We start from the raw sequence: 17,597 nt of genomic DNA, 5'->3' as shown, positions 1-17,597 counted from the left end.
CGCCGAGCTTGTGGGGTATAGAGGCCCCGGAGACCCTTGTGGGGACACGAATCCCCAGTGTGGTTGTCCCAGTGTGTGTGGTGTCGAGGTGTGTGTTCACGAGTGTGGTGAAATGCGTGCTGCAACGCACGCATAGCGCGGTTGCAAGGGCGTGTGTGAGAGCGACCGGGTGGGTGACAAAGACCCCGTGTGTGGAAGCGACCCCGTGTGTGAGTGGTGTGGTGGTAAGTGTGCAGAAGGGCGTGCTTCCCAGCACGCAGTGTGTGGATGAGGAACCGCGGATGAGTGCCCCCGCGTGTGTGAGTGGGGCACGGTGTATGAGTGAGGCACCGCGGATGAGTGCCCCCGCGTGTGTGAGTGAGGCACGGTGTATGAGTGAGGCACCGCGGGTGAGTGCCCCCGCGTGTGTGAGTGGTGTGGTTTGTGTGAGGGAAATGGCACGAGTGAGTGAAAGGCCGCGAGTGAGTGGAGCCACGTGTGCAAGGGTAATGGCATGCGTGAGTGAGCGGCCGAGTGTGAGAGAGACAGCGTGTGCAAGGTCGCTGTGTGTAAGGGAGATGTCGGTCGGCATGTGTGAACATGCAGCCGCGTCTCCCGGTGTGAGTTTAATGGTGAGGTGTGTTAGCGTCGTAACACGCGTGAGTGCGTGTGTCGAATGGCGACGACGGCGACATGTGAGGAAAGAAAGCGGAGTAGCGGCTGTAGTTGTTTCGGGGACCGTGCCGCGTTCACCCAGCAGTGAGCACGAGGTCCGTGCTGTGCAACGCACGAGGCCCCCACGTGCTCGCTTGCGATTGTGAAGTCCCGGTCCGGAAACGCACGCGGTGGATTTGCCGATCCCGCGGACGGACAAAGCTTAGGCAGGTAAACGGATTTGGACCGGACGGGTTCTCCACGCGATCGTGTGTGTGAAGCTCCAACGGGCAAAGCACATGTGTTCACGTGGGGAACCCCTCGAGATGTGGGGCTTGTGTTTTTTTTTATGCGCACGGTGACGTCATGGCTGCACATGGGGTTGGAATCCGGCAGGAAGGGTATCCCTGCCGGATGGTACCGTCCAAGGAGGGACGAGGTACACGTGCAGCTGCATGACGTCACGGGCAGGTGCAAAGTGCGCGAGCAAGTGAAAATATTTTTTCAAAATGGCCGCCATATTGGACTTTGGACCAAGTCCAAAATCTTATGGCATGATCCTTGGACCATACCTAATCCCCCCACCAAGTTTGGTCGAAATCCGTCCAGACATTTTTCCGTAATACTGTTCACAAACAAACAAACAAACAGACAGGGGTGAAAACAGTAACCATCCATCTTCGATGGCGGAGGTTAATTAACACGAGAGTAGGGTAAGAATACTGATTCTGGCTCACTTTTCCCCATGTAAATGAATGGGGGATTTTCAGCGATTCCCTTTTTTTTCCTTAAAAATAAACCCCCTTTTTATCCCAAGGTATATTTATTTGTCTCCCCTTTTAACTTGGAGGTTGAACCTCATTGAATTGAACACCTGGGGGTTGAACAGCTCACTCATTGAACCTATAAAGATTTGTTCATTCTCAAATTCCTTCAATAGTTTAATTTTCTTTGCACAATAATCCCCATCTAAAATATTGACAAACAAAACATTTGAATCTTTATATTTTTTAAGATACCCCTTTTGTGCCATTACGAAATGATAAACTTCTCTTAATGCTCTTGTTTGACCACCTCCTGAGCCACAGGTTATTTTTTTGTTAAGCCCCGCCCACTTTTCTTTAAGCCCCGCCCACTTTTGCTCAGCCCCGCCCACTTTCCACAAGGTATTCAATAAGCCCCGCCCACTTTTGCTAAGCCCCACCCACTTTTTGTAAGGTATTTTTTCTAAGCCACGCCCACTTTTCTAAGCCCCGCCCACTTTGCTATGCTCCGCCCACTTTTCATGAGGTATTTTTCTAAGCCACGCCCACTTTTCCTAAGCCCCGCCCACTTTTGCTAAGCTCCGCCCACTTTTCATAAGGTATTTTTTCTAAGCCACGCCCACTTTTCCTAAGCCCCGCCTACTTTTGCTAAGCCCCGCCCACTCTTACATCATTTCCAGTTCATCTCTGACTCACAAAGAAATCACTAGAAAATTACAGGATGTTATGGTTTTGAAAAATTTCCCAATGAAGGCTTGCCTAGGCTTGCCCAGGGAATTTCCAAAGGAAACCACACCCACCAGTCTTTCTCTATAAAAGCTTCAAACCCAGGCTCCATTTTAAATATTTTTTTTGCTGGCCATGGTGTGCTGTGTGCTTGTCTGGAACTCTCTGTCTTGTATGGAACTAAACCTTCAAGTTGATGAACTGGATTCAAACCTCTTATCTATTGAGGTAAGATTTTTATTTTCCTATTTTCAAACTTTGATTGAAGCATACTCATTTAATAATTAAATAACTTAATTAATACATTATTATTTTCTCTCACAGGAAATTGTATCTGAAATACAAAATGAAAATACTGCTTTTGCTACAACTTGGAGCGAAATTGTTGGCTTGGTTGAAGACCTTATGAGCGACCAAGACCTTGAGTGGGATGACTTTGGTGTTCCTTGGAACTCTCTGTCTTGTATGGAACTAAACCTTCAAGTTGATGAACTGGATTCAAACCTCTTATCTGTTGAGGTAAGATTTTTATTTTCCTATTTTCAAACTTTGATTGAAGCATACTCATTTAATAATTAAATAACTTAATTAATACATTATTATTTTCTCTCACAGGAAATTGTATCTGAAATACAAAATGAAAATACTGCTTTTGCTACAACTTGGAGCGAAATTGTTGGCTTGGTTGAAGACCTTATGAGCGACCAAGACCTTGAGTGGGATGACTTTGGTGTTCCTTGGAACTCTCTGTCTTGTATGGAACTAAACCTTCAAGTTGATGAACTGGATTCAAACCTCTTATCTGTTGAGGTATGATTTTTATTTTCCTATTTTCAAACTTTGATTGAAGCATACTCATTTAATAATTAAATAACTTAATTAATACATTATTATTTTCTCTCACAGGAAATTGTGTCTGAAATACGAAATGAAAATACTGCTTTTGCTACAACTTGGGGCGAAATTGTTGGCTTGGTTGAAGACCTTATGAGCGACCAAGACCCACAGAACGAGTTTGTCCTTGATGACCCAACCAAAGAGTTATACCTTGGAGACCAGCAAAATCCTGAAAAAGAGTTTTACAGCAATAGTACTCATTGTGAGTTATCAAGACAATACCCACTGAACAAGTTATACGTTGATGAGCCAGAATACAAGTTTTACCTTGGAGACTCACAAATTTTGAAAAAATCAGTAAATGAGTTCTGCCTTGATGGTTTAAATAACTACCTTGGAGACTCAGGAAAAGGGTTCTGCCAAGATGGTTCTAAATATGGGAACTACCTTGGAGACTCACAAATTTTGAAAAAATCAGTAAATGAGTTCTGCCTTGATGGTTTAAATAACTACCTTGGAGACTTGGAAAGTTGGGGTTATTTTGAAGACTTGAAATGCTACCACTCTTTGGGATTTAAACCTATCAAGAAAGTTCTTACTCCCTCTTTCTATGTCATCAAACCTGAAAGCCTTAAAAGACAGAATTGGAAGAAGAGAAAAAAAAAACAAAACGTAAAATATATATATATATATATATATATATATATATATATATATATATATATATATATATATATATATATATATATATATATATATATATATGTGGAAATCTCATGTTGAAAAAGACATTGTGTTGGGTGAGGATTGAGTTGGGGTTGAGATTTTGAATGTGAGGGTTGGGGTTGAGATTTTGAATGTGAGGGTTGGGACACACACACACACACATACACATCAACAAACAAAAGTTAAGCCTTGACTATTCAGTTGAGGATTCTGTGTTTGGGGTTCACAGATGTAAGAACGTCCACCCCTTGACACACATTATATACTGTTATACACCTCGGACTTGGCCCTCGAGTGTCCACAAAGGTGTATTATCTGCTTAGTTTTGTCTTTTGTAATTCCTGTGAATAAAATGAACCTAAAATCTCTTCCCTTCCAAATCATATATTTTATAAGTCCAAGGAACTGTATCTATTACATCAACAATTTTAAAAAGTTCTTTCGTCCATCGTTCAGTAAAACCCTTTTCAAAATGAGATTTCCACCTATATATTCTTACGATATCACCAACTTTGAACTTAGGTTTTCTGACATTAATCTCTTTTTCATATTTTAATTTTGTAAATGTTTCTGATGGTTTCATATTTGTTGACGTGTGAATCGTGTCATTATACTTATCCACAATATCCTGAATAAAAGATGACCATTGTTGTGAACCGAGTTGTGTGAATTTTTTATATAGTCTCTCTTTTAAGGTACGATTAAAACGTTCAACAACAACTGCCTTCCCTTCATTAAAGGTACTGTATAATGTAATACTGTTATTTTTTAGAAAATTCATAAATGTCTTGTTATAAAACTCTCCACCCTCATCAGTCCACAATTTTTTAGGTTTTCTCTTACTTTTATTAAATATCTGTTGAAAAGCTAACATAAGAGTATTACCTGTTTTGTTTTTTAAAGGGACAACCCACGCATATCTACTCCTCAAATCAATAACGGTTAAAGCATACTTGTACCCCTTATCATTATTGAGTTCAATCAAATCAGCAGACCAGATATAATCAACTTCCTTGGAATAAACTTTCCTTCTCTGAAACTTTGTGAATATTGGTTTATGTAATTCATCAGCTAATTGCTCTTCAGTCTTAATGGCATCATTAGAGCCTATAAGTTTTTTGAATTTCCAAGTCCAAGTTTCAATTTAGCACTAATCATCTTCTTCACGATGAACCTATCAACTTTTTCTCTCAAGGTTGGATTTTGTATCAGAGACAAATTATACAACATTTCTCTATCGGCTTCATGCTTTTCTTCCAACGTTGTGGTATTCCCATAATCAATATCGTGTCTCATGCACACTTCATCAACTCTATTGATTGGTTTACTCCAGGATTTAGGATTGTCTGCCTCATCTAATCTTTTATCCAAGTTTGTGCCTGGACCACAGAAAGAATACCCTGGAAGATGTAATTCCCCTGGTATTCCAGTAGTTGTAAATTTACTTCCTGATAAAAACTTTTGTATATCTCCTCCGAGTTTGTATTTGGAGATAAATTGATTTTTTTTTGAACCACACACCGAACATATACCTTTTTGTATAACCCTGTTATTTTTACTTTTAATATATGAAATATTTTTAGTATTAGTTTTCTTTTTACATTTGAGACAATAACTCATTTATTTATGAGAAAAATTCCTGCAGAGTGCAAAAACCTTTTTAGTTTCCAACATGCACATTTGAATCTTAATTTTTAAAACATAAAGAATCCTTAGAAATGCCTTCACTCTCTCCTCCATTTATTTAAGAAAAAACTTGAATTAAAATGAATAGCTTGATGATGTCAATAGTCTTGAAGAAAATATTGCAAATAGACTTGTCAATTCTTTGTTTTCCTCCTCGGTGGGTTGAGTTATTTTCTGTAATACCACCAATCTTTTTTGAATCTCACTGGTTTCCATATTTTGATATTTATTCATTCTCTCTCTTTCCTCCCTCTCTCTCTTCTCTCTTTCCTCCCTCTCTCTCTTCTCTCTTTCCTCCCTCTCTCTCTTCTCTCTTTCCTCCTTCTCTCTCTTCTCCTTTTCCTCCTTCTCTTTCTTCTCCCTCTCTCTCTTCTCTCTTTCCTCCCTCTCTCTATTCTCTCTTTCCTCCTTCTCTCTCTTCTCCTTTTCCTCCTTCTCTTTCTTCTCCCTCTCCTCCTCCTTTTCCTCCTCTTCCCTCTCTTCTTCAACTCCTTCCTCATCCCTTACTATCCTTGAATCGTTTACACCCCATAGAATATTATACATATATTCATCAGGATTTCTTGTTATTCCTGTATCCAAAATAATTTTTTTTACAACAGGAAACCAATAAAATTTCTTTTGAATTTCTAAAAGAGCCTTACCTTTTCTTAACCTTATAATTTTTTCATTATTTAACATTCTAATTAAATCTAAAGTTGTCGGTTTATCAACATCAGCATAATGCCAATCTTTTATTGAAAATACCTCATTCTTATGTTGTAGAACATATTTATTAAAATACCGAATACCCTTTTCTTGAAGGTATGCTTGGACACAGAAATGATAATTTTCTTGAAGCCTTCTTGCTGTCATTTATGTATTAGAAATATATGTTAGAATAATATTATGGCACGAAACACCTCCCCATCTTCCCATAGTTAAATCATTTTGTATTTCCTTACTTATTATATATAATCCTGTTTTTTCTGTTTTCATGAGATAAACAAGGGCAAAACCATTATTATATTTACCCTTATTAAATTCTTTTATTTGTTGTTTACTAATCGTGGCTCCACAAAACTCATTCTCGATACCAAGTGCATAATATTCTTCCTTACGAGACTGATTTAATTGTTCCAGGTCTTCGAGGTTAATTTTAAATGACCAATTATACCCTAAATCATTCATATCGTACCCCCATTGTTCTATTCTCATACAAATGATACGCCCTTCTTTATAAAAATTTATTTTAATTCGAACTGTGAATTCTGTATGACCTGGAGATAATATCAACACTTCTGTATCTTTGGAATACACAGCCGTTTTATTTAAGTATATATATTGTGATAAATCGTTTAATCTCACCAAGTCATTCGCGTCAGTCGGGCTTGGATAATTTTTTAATTTATAAGCATTTTTCATGTTAATATTTTTGTTTATATTATATTTATGTCGTTCAGCCTGTGCCTTTGTATAATAATTTGATAAATCAATATCCAGTTCTTGAGATACACCAAAGATAGAACCATCTTTACCAACATAAGTCATTTATATTAGATTAAAAATAATATCATAAAAATTTTTATTTTTGTTGAGTTGAAATAACACATATAGACATAATTGACCACAACACTTGGAATTTAATTCTTGGACTTGAAATGTTTGATAAACACCATTCTGTAAGAATTTTATGACTTCAACAGGTGGTGGAAGACCAAAACTATCAAAATAATATTTGTCTTGACTATTAAAAATACAAACCCAATGAGAACCGTTCCCATTATTATCTTCTAAGTTCATAATAATATTCTTTGTATGTTTCGGCACATTTGTTAATTCATCTCTCATACAAATAACCACATTATGAATTTTTAATTTCTTACAATATTTGGCAAGTTGTAAATTTGATGTTGTATTCTTTCCAAATTCTTTCAACCACTCATCAATGCTCATTTATTTATTAGAAAGATATAATCCATTACCTCTTTTCGTTAATTTTACACCTGCTTGTGCTATAGAAGAAAGCATATTTCCAACTAACAATCTCGCTTTATCAGGCAGACCTTCAAGTTTTTCAGCAAAATCTACAATTACACCACTTCCACTAATTTGTTTCTCCAACTCTTTGTTATGTCTTTCCAATTCTTTTTGAGCCTGGAGTTGAGCCTTCCTTTCGTTGGCAGTTTTGACCGCTGTTGAAATACCACCCGTCAATGCTCCAACCGCACTTAAACCAGCAAATAAAGGAATTAGAAATGGGAGAAATCCTCCACTCGTCTCTCTTATTGAATATTTTTTCAACATTGGTTTTGTCATTTTAATTTTAAGTGAGCCAGTGTCATTCAAGATTTTAACCTGTTCTCTTGTGAGCAAAACATCAATTCTTACTGCTCCTTTTCTCTGAATTGTATTAATGTTAATCGTACAAGGCTTTTGATTTTGAACACAAGATGATAGTTTATGAAGATTGATTTGATTAACATATACCCCAGTTGCTACTTTGCCACTCATTTATTTAACAAAAAATTATGTGAGACTAATCATCACACCATTATCTGTATTAATCTGCAATTCTGTTTCTTCCAAAAGCAAACAATATGTATCAACTTCTTCACTCTCTCCTCTTTCAATGTATAGGGAAGTATCCACTCGATTAGACTTTATAGTTTCCTTTTGAGCGCTCAGGTCAAACGCATAGATTGTATACAAACTTTTAAATGCTGTCATATCCAAAATAGGTTCTTTATTTCCATTACTTTCACACACCTTTTGGTAAGACTTGTATGCTTCAGCAAAATCATTTTTTCCCAATTAATTTCCAATCTATCTCGTGGATAAAATGTTCCATCTAGAGAAACGCGAAGTTGTTTCACCTTAGCATTATCACTCAATGCATTATTCTTATCAGTCGCAGTATCACCATCTGGCTTTTTAAAAATCATCCACAGATATCGTGGCTTTCCTTCCAGAACACCCAAATTCCACGTGTAAGTAGTTTGATTGAGTTTAACGTGTTGACATCTTCTTTTGAGGTATGATACACTGAGTGGTTTCTTTGAGTTAAGTCTTCGATTCAACATCTCTTCTGTTTTAAGATTAGGAGTATATTCACTGATATACCAACTCATCTCCTCAATTACAAATTTATTCTGTTCACCAAAAGCACTACCAACACCAAAAAGCAATCTATTTTCATTATCATTCCTTTGTAGTTGAAATCTAATTTTAAGACCATACAGAACTTTATCATAATCACAAAATCCAAATATACCTTTAAGAGGAACTGCCACAGTAAAACTATTTTCTGCTTTTGTATCATCATTATACATTCCTTTCCTTTGAATATATCCAGGGTCTGTGTTTGTTCCCGTTGACATATCAGGAATAAAACCTTCGACAGACCCCTTTCCCATTCTATCACTGAATGTATAGAGTGTAAATTTCATCATTTCAGATACAGCAGAGACATAATCAACCGCTTCAACTTCTTGTGTTCCAATATACAATCGCACACTATCAAACATTTTCCAGAAGAAATCATTTACAAGTGTAGCGTTTGTGTTATTCCCAGCCTTAGTGAATTTAAATTTACACAACAAGAAACTTTCGGAGAGATTCAAATAGGTTTGTTGATTATTTATTTCAAAACTTTTTGTACCATTTGTATTCCAGTCTGTTCCAGTTATTGCATTTACCTTGAAGTAATCTTCTTTTTAGTGGAGTTTGAGATAATAATAGTATCATCCAAATCATAGATACTATCAATTGCTTCCATACTTGTATTTATTTAGGAAAAAAGATGTTAAAACTTTTGAAACCCTGATCCAAGTATTTGAATTATTTTCTGTCGTTCTTGGGGGACAACTGAGTTTTACCTTTCTTAATTTCTTTTATTGCTTGTAATTTATGAGATTCCTTCTGAGCATCTTTTATACTCTTTACAGCACCTGCTACATTTCCCACAGCAGAAGCAGTTGAACCAATTAGGTCTTTATGTTTAAGAATAGTTGAACCAATACCCATGAGAGTATCAATTATCCCATCTCCTCTAAATTGATGTCCGACACCCCTTTGTCTCTTAGGTTTATAGTATCCTCTACCAAGATACATACCTTCACCCTTGTAGTACGGGGAAAGGAACATCCCATCCCCTGTAATTATTTTATATTTTCCCAACTCGTGTTTCCTCACAATAACCATCGTATTTATTTATTGGAAAACTTCACGTAGGTGAATTCTGATGGATATAACTTCTCCATTAAAAGAAATCACACGATTATCTTGGTCGGTTATCCTAAAATTTACTCTGTGTATGGTTTTTCCTGACACAGGTAGATAAACCAAATTTTTAGGTTCCATATTGAATTTATAACCAATTGGGGTTGAGTATGCGCTGAATGAAAATATTGTATTTGTTTTTTTCCATCATTATAAGCACCATCAATCAAATCACAGTGAATTAACACCGAATTTATTCCTGAGGATATTTGAATGACATTATCACTGTAAAACGTCCCATTAGTTTCAATCTTTTTTGAGGAGAAACCCAATAACTCTCTAAATGAATTATCAATTGTGAAATCAACCTTGTAGTTGTTTTTAACTTTAATCGTTGATTTTGAAGTATGTTTTTGAATGTTTATAACAATATTTTTTGGTTCATCACCCTGTTCTTTCATAAGACGAGCAATTTCGGAAGATATTTGAGAAATCTCGTATGCTCCGGGTGAGACTGTTATCGTTTTGTATCCACTTCCCGGATTATAACTAAACTTGTCATTTTTCTCGGTTATATTAAATAAGGTATTATAAGTTTCCATGGACAATAAAGATGCCTCATATTCTTTTGTTGTGTCAAGTTGTAGTGGGTATGGGAATGAAGATGTGTGGTCGCTTGTTGTGAAATTAAAACTCAGGATTGTGCTTCTCATCTTATTTAATATGAGATAAAATGTCTTTATATTGAGATTTATTAATTATTTTCATGTTCATCAACTGGTCTAAAATGGCTGATGCTTCATTAAAACAATTGTTATTTCCAGCCTTCTTACTGCCTAACAACAATAACAGTCTATTAACTAATTGCGATGGGTCATTTGGAAGAAAACTAATACCTGAACCAAGGATACTTAAAGCCTGAATAATGTGTTTCTCCTTCTCATTCTTCCTACTTTTACCAGAAAGAATAACCTTATAATTTAGAGTGTTCAGCAAATCAATATATACTCTATCATCATTATTTTCCATATCCAATGGTTTATCAATATACTTTGATTCATCCCTCACAGTTGAACCTTGTCTTCCATCTTTTGTGAGAAGAAACATTAATCTCGGAGTTAGTTTAACAGGGGGTTGAGCAGAACTTAAGAACCTTAATTCATCATTAAATATCAATACCTTTTCTTGAACAAGATGAAATATTGCTGGTTGTTCTGTTGGAATGAGTCCTGCTTTGGTTTTTGAATCCGCTGAATATTCATTGTTTTGAACAGCATTCACAATATAATCAGGGGGTTGATTAATCTCTTCCAGTTGTTGAAATAAACCTTCATCATATTCTAATTCTCCAATATGCTCTTATTCTTCCTCCGTCATTTGACTGAAATCTTTTAACATTTGGAGCTTTCTGGGAGTATATTCTACTGTGGGAACTGTGGAAACATCTTTCATTTTTTCTTGGGAAGTTTTTAAAAGTGGTTTAAAAAATTTCTCTTGTTTTCTTTCAAATACTTCTTCGCCCGTTAGTTTCTGTCTGCGTTTCTTCTTTATGTCTTCCTGCTGTTTTGCAACTTTTGAAACCAACTCTTGATGTTCCTTAAATCTTCTTGCTCTTTCTTTTGTATCCATTTATTTATTGTAAAATATCATTTAATGAATTGTAAAGATTAACAGGGAAATTTTCCTTTTCTTCATCATTCAAGTAGATGTGTTCAAATAAATCCTTTTCTTTAAATATTTCATCAAATTCTTTATTAACATTAATGCGAGTTGTAATTTCTTCTTCACTAATCCTTGCATCTCTGCTTTTCATACGTTTGCGTTGAGTTTCTTCATCAACATCAAAACCGAATGATAAAATCTTCACCCCGCTCAGATATTTAATAATTTGTCTCGTTCCTTCTGGATTAGTTTCTAATATCCCAACACCACCAGATTTTAGTTTCCTTAACTCACTCTTACAATGTGAATATTTTGTTGTACCAAGAGAAACCTCCTCAAATATTTGTCCTTCATTCCTCAATCGCATATGTTCCTCCACTGAAATATAGTGATAATCTTCACCTTTTATTTCTCCAGGTCTTATTGCTCTAGTTGTTGTTGATACAATGCGTATCACGGGGTGTTTTTTAAGTAAATTTACAATATTCTCATTTGTACTACACAAGAACCTTGATTTATGAAAGTTTTTTCCAGAAGCAGATTTACCCACAAGATTTATAATAATAGTTGTCATTTATATATGTAATTGTTTATAAAAGAAAAAATATATCCCTTAATATCTCATCTTGTTTCACAACAATATATTTATATTTTTCAGTCGTGTGCTTCATGTAATCCTCAAATTTCTTTTTACTACATAATGTAGAACAATTATCTCTCCAAAAATTATTGATATCTATTGAATTTAACTTGAATAAAATAAAAGTATTAGCATTGTTTCTGATGGAACGACGAGGAAGTTGAAAGTACGATTGACTAAGATAAATACAATTACAAGAAGAATGTCTCCCTCTTGTGTAGTAGCTGTCCATTACCGTTTGGTTTCTCTCATTAACACAATCATCAAAGATAACGAGGTTCTTTTTTGATTTATCCAAATCTTGGGGAGACGGTATATCATCCGTATTATCACTAAGAATACAAGTTATAGGATTTGATTTCTTTTTACATCTCTGTGTATCACAAAATAGTTGAATTATATCTTCAATGTTATAATCATTTAGGTTTTTTTGACGTTTAAATAAACCGATTATATCTTCTTTTTGAAGACCAGCATTAAAACCTTGTGAGAGTAGTTGATACTCTGGTTGAAAACTCGACTTTGTGAAAATGATTAAATTATCATAATCTAAAAAGTTGGGAGTGAGGAGCATTTTTAAAAGTAAGCAGGTTTTTCCACATCCACTTGAACCAACTATGAGACATCTTAATGAATTTGGGAGATTTTTATGGTTGTTAAATTTTATCTTATTTTCCCAAATAGGTAAAAAATCATTCATTTATATATTTGAAAAACAGGTTATTTAATTTATTATTGGCTTTTTTAGAAACTCTATATTTTATCCTCAGTTCAGGTTTAATTTCAAGATAATCCATTATTTTATTTATACAATATCTTGTGTTGATATTTCCCTGAAAATTACATCCATGAATAATATACAACAACAATCCTTTGAACATTTCTCTTATACGTTCAGTTTCTTCCCTTGTAAGGAAAGGTGTGTTATCATCCTCATACTTTACATTCATTTCTCTAATCAATCTTGTAAAGTAATTCATTTTTGGTGTAAATCTAAAAGAATTATTTTCCTTTTTATATTTTTTATTATCATTAATGAGAAGATAATCACAGAATATACATTGTTTATAGGCTTTTGACTCTGTGTTTAATCCCCGTCTTTCACACGCAGGACAATTCTCAAATTTGTCATATGGAGAATCAGGAAAGTCTAGCATATTTATAAAGTAAAACTTTACTTAAACTGAAATTCATCTATACTTTCAGTTGTATATTACCATCGATATCGATATACTTTTTTTCATTATCAGATTCAACGACAACATTTTTTATATTAAAGGTAATTTTAAAATTATCGTTAACTACTATTGAACGAAATGTCATTTCACCTGATATATTAACATCCTTTATTTCATCAGGATTTACATCTTTAGGGTTGTTGAAAAAAATACAAATTTCTCCTTGCATATTACAGATGGTCTTATCTTTTCTTTCTAAAGCTTCATCCATAAGGTTTTTGTTCTTTGATACTTTTTCTTGTTTCATTGCTTTTTCTAGTTTTGAATATATTACTAGAAGGAGAGGAGAAACTTTTGTTAGAGATACTTTAATTGATGTTCTACCAGGTATACTAAAAGCCCTTCCACTGAAGGAAATTGAAGAACTCATATTATTTACCATAATAGTTTTTATCCAATAGTTGTTATATTTATCTTTGTTCAATTTTACATCCTTGACATATTTCTCAGTATCTTTAACAGATGAAGAGATTGATTGAAACTTGTCTTTTGTGTCTTGAAACATTGTATTTATTAAGTGAAAAAGTTGGAGGATAAAATGTTTTTAAGCACAGATTCACCTATAAATTAAACGAAATTTTCATCAAGAAAATTTTAGTTTAAGTAAAGTTTTATTCTATAAATATGGTGAATACAACGTACTGCGATGTTTGTAATCACGAATATAAACATTATAGAAAACACCTCCGAACCAACAAACACACATTTAATCTATTTCATAAAATATCTCCTCTTGAGTTGGAAAGAAAACATTGTGATATCTGTTCAAAGGATGTTTTGAAGAGTAGTTATAATAAACATCTTCAATCACAAAAACACAAGAAAAATGAGTTTAAAGTAAAGGGAGACTATTATATTAAAAACACTGATGGGGCATTTAAAGGGCATATAAAAATAAGGATTTTTCAATTTGGAGAACCCGGTCCATCATCAATAGCTGAATCAATTGAAATAGTGAAACCCGATGTTGAAAAATTTATTAAAAAGACATTAAAAGAAATGAAAACTTTAAAGTTTTATATGGGAGTGAAAATGAATATGAAAAGACAAGATGAAGAACATACTCCTTATATGAGAACAGGTCTTCATTTTATAACATCATTTCAAGATTTTTTGAATAGTGGGGTTTATGAAGAACTATCAAGACAAGAGGAGGATGTTGATAATACAGTGGTAGGAAGTGGATTCAATATTAAAAAAATCATCTTTTTAGATATACACATTCTAAAATCAAACCCTCTTAAAGCTTCTTCTTATATTGAATTACCAAAAGAAATAAAACGAAAGAAGGCAGTTGTTAATATTAAGAACAATGATAATAAATGTTTTCTCTGGTCTGTTCTTGCTCACTTTCATCCACCAAAATGTAATTCAGAAAGAGTAAAACAATATATGAAATATGAGAATACCTTGGACATTAAAGATTTTAAATTCCCAATGCCACTAACAGATATTCCTAAATTTGAGAAAAAGAATAATCTTTCTATTAATGTATATGGATTAACGGATACAAACAAAGTTCAAATATTAAAAATTTCAAACAACTTTAAAAATGAAGAAACACACATTGACCTTTTATATTTTAGTGTTGGAAAGAATTCACATTACACATACATCAATAATTTATCAAGATTAATCTCTTCTCAGGTATTCAGAACAGCAAACAAAATATATCCTTGTAAGCGATGTCTTAATTCATTTCATACAAAAGAACGATTAGAACAACATTCAAAATATTGTAGTAATCATAAATCAGCTGTAATTACAATGCCTAAACCTGGTGAAAAGATTTATTTTGAAGATTATAATAAATCTATCATGCACCCATTTGTGATATATGCTGATTTTGAATGTATCCTTAAAAAGATAAATACTGCTTCTCCTAATCCAAAAGAACCATATACAAATAAATATCAAAAACATATTCCTTGTGGTTTCTGTTATTATATCAAATCATCTGTTGGAGAAAAGTATAACAAACTTGAACATTATCGTGGAAAAAATGCTTCACAAGAGTTTGTAAAACGATTAGAAAAGGATTGTATAAGACTCACTAAATTAATGAAAGAAACAAATGAACCGATGAAATTAACCAAAGAAGAAAAATTAGAATTTAGAATGAACAATATCTGTCATATTTGTGAGGGGGAAATTAAGGAGTCTAAAGTTAGAGACCATTGTCATCTTACTGGTAAATATAGAGGTCCCGCTCATTCCTGTTGTAATCTTAATTATAAATTACCTTCTTTTATTCCAGTCTTTCTTCACAACAGCGCCAACTATGATACACATCTATTTATAAATGAACTTTCAAAAACACCAGGGAATATTTCTGCCATAACAAACACAAGTCAAAAGTATATTTCATTTTCAAAAATGATATTCACAAAACCTTTAACTCGTATTAGGTTTCTAGATTCTTACAAGTTTATGGGAACACCACTAGCCTACCTCGCATCAAATCTAAGCTCCACGGACTCTTTTCCAAATCTTAATTCATTCTTTCCAAAAGAGGAAATTCTCACTAAAGAGGAAATTCAGATTAAAGAGAGAATTCAAAGTAAAGAGGAAACTCTAATTAATGAAGAAATTCTAACTGAAGATGAAATTCTAATTATAAAGAAAATTCGAACTAAAGAGGAAATTCAGATTAAAGATGAAATTCTGATTAAAGAAGGAATTCTTACGAGAGAGGAAATTCAAACAAGGAATGAAATTCAAAGTAAAGAGAAAATTCTTACAAGTAAGGGAATTTATCCTTATGATTATATGGATTCATTTATGAGATTTAAAGAAACACAACTTCCTTCAAAAGAAAGTTTCTATAATAACCTTTATGAAGAAGAGATAAGTGATAAAGAATATAAACACGCACAAGAAATATGGAAAATATTTAAGATAAAGAACCTTGGAGAATATCATGATTTATATCTAAAAACAGATGTTTTATTGTTAGCTGATGTGTTTGAGGCTTTTAGAACACTCTGTCATAAGAAAAATTGTTATGGATTAGACCCTGCCCACTATTTCACAGCTCCTGGTTTAGCTTGGAGTGCAATGTTGAAAATGACAAAACAAGATATAGATTTAATCAGTGATGTTGATATGCTTTTGATGATTGAGAAGTCCAAGAGAGGTGGAATATCACAAGTATGTTCAAAAAGATATGCGAAAGCAAATAATAAATATCTCCCAAATTATGATAGTGAAAAAGATAGTAATTATTTGATGTATTTTGATGCTAATAATTTGTATGGATGGGCAATGTCTCAATCTCTGCCTTATGGTAAATTAGAGTGGGTGGAAGAAAAGGATTATGAAAAGGCTTTGATGAATATTGTTATTTCTTCTCAAGAGGAATTGAATGACGAAGAAGAAGGTTATTATTTTGAAGTTGATTTGAGGTACCCGAGTGTTCTTCATAATAAGCATAAAGACCTTCCTTTTGCATGTGAGAAAGAAACCCCAAAGAAAGAATGGTTCAGTGATTATCATAAAAGTTTTAATATTAAAGGCAAATCAACAGAAAAGTTATTAACAACATTCTATGATAAAGAGGGATATGTTTTACATCAGAGAAGCTTAAAACAGTTTTTGAGAGAAGGATTGAGAGTAGCTAAAATTCATAGAGTTTTAAAATTTAAACAAAGTCCTTGGGTGAAAAAGTATATTCAATTCAATACAGATATGAGAGCAAATACAAAAGTAAAATTTGAAGGGGACTTTTATAAATTAATGAATAATGCTGTATTTGGAAAGACTATGGAAAATGTTAGAAACAGGCAAAACATTAGATTCGCAACATCTTGGAAAGAAGCTTCGAGATTGATAAATAAACCAAGTTTTGAGAGAGAAGAGGTTTTTTCAGAGAACTTTTCTGCAATTCATATGAAAAAGGAAAGTATTGTAATGGATAAACCAATTTATATTGGAACAGCAGTTCTTGATTTATCAAAGATATTGATGTATGATTATTTGTATAATGACTTAAAGAAAGAGTATGGTGAAAATGTTTCATTGTTGTATATGGACACTGATAGTTTTATCCTAGATATAAAAACTGATGATGTTTATGAAGATATGAAGAAAAATATTGGAGTATATGATACAAGTAATTTCAGCAAGAAGAGTGAGTTATTTTCCAAAAAGAATGAAAAGGTTATTGGTAAGTTTAAGGATGAGTTGGGTGGAAAAGTAATGAGTGAGTTTATTGGATTGAGAGCAAAGGCATATGCTTATAAGTATGGTGAACAGATTGATAAGAGGTTAAAGGGAATAAAGAAATATGTAATAAAGAAATCAATAACTTTTAGAAATTATTATAATTGTTTGATGAATAAGAAAGAAGAATATAGGAAAATGAATACAATAAGAAGTTATAAACATAACATATATAGTGAAGAAGTAAATAAAAAGGCATTAGGAGCCTTTGATGATAAGAGATTTATTTTAGATAATGGAATAGATTGTGTTCCATATGGATAT

The 17,597-nt window shown here is 33.6% G+C and overlaps 1 protein-coding gene across 1 annotated transcript in view; it reads left to right on the top strand.

The window, feature by feature from the left end:
- Positions 1-1,037: 1,037 nt before the first annotated feature.
- The window catches only part of LOC147014415 (uncharacterized), a 33,161-nt gene continuing 16,601 nt past the window's right edge, over positions 1,038-17,597 (top strand). Inside the window, exons 1-3 of the mRNA XM_085850605.1 lie at positions 1,038-2,642; positions 2,739-2,933; positions 3,030-3,632. Of these exons, the coding sequence (XP_085706731.1) occupies positions 2,529-2,642; positions 2,739-2,933; positions 3,030-3,632 (912 nt within the window). The 5' untranslated portion in view covers positions 1,038-2,528. The remainder of the gene's footprint in view (positions 2,643-2,738; positions 2,934-3,029; positions 3,633-17,597) is intronic.

This window comes from Eptatretus burgeri, chromosome 13 (assembly GCF_056783735.1).
Source record: "Eptatretus burgeri isolate ZD-2024b chromosome 13, Ebu_testis_v1, whole genome shotgun sequence".
NCBI classification, from domain to species: domain Eukaryota; kingdom Metazoa; phylum Chordata; class Myxini; order Myxiniformes; family Myxinidae; genus Eptatretus; species Eptatretus burgeri.
The sequence above is the reverse complement of the archived record's forward strand: the minus strand, read 5'-3'. Positions and strand labels throughout refer to the sequence as shown.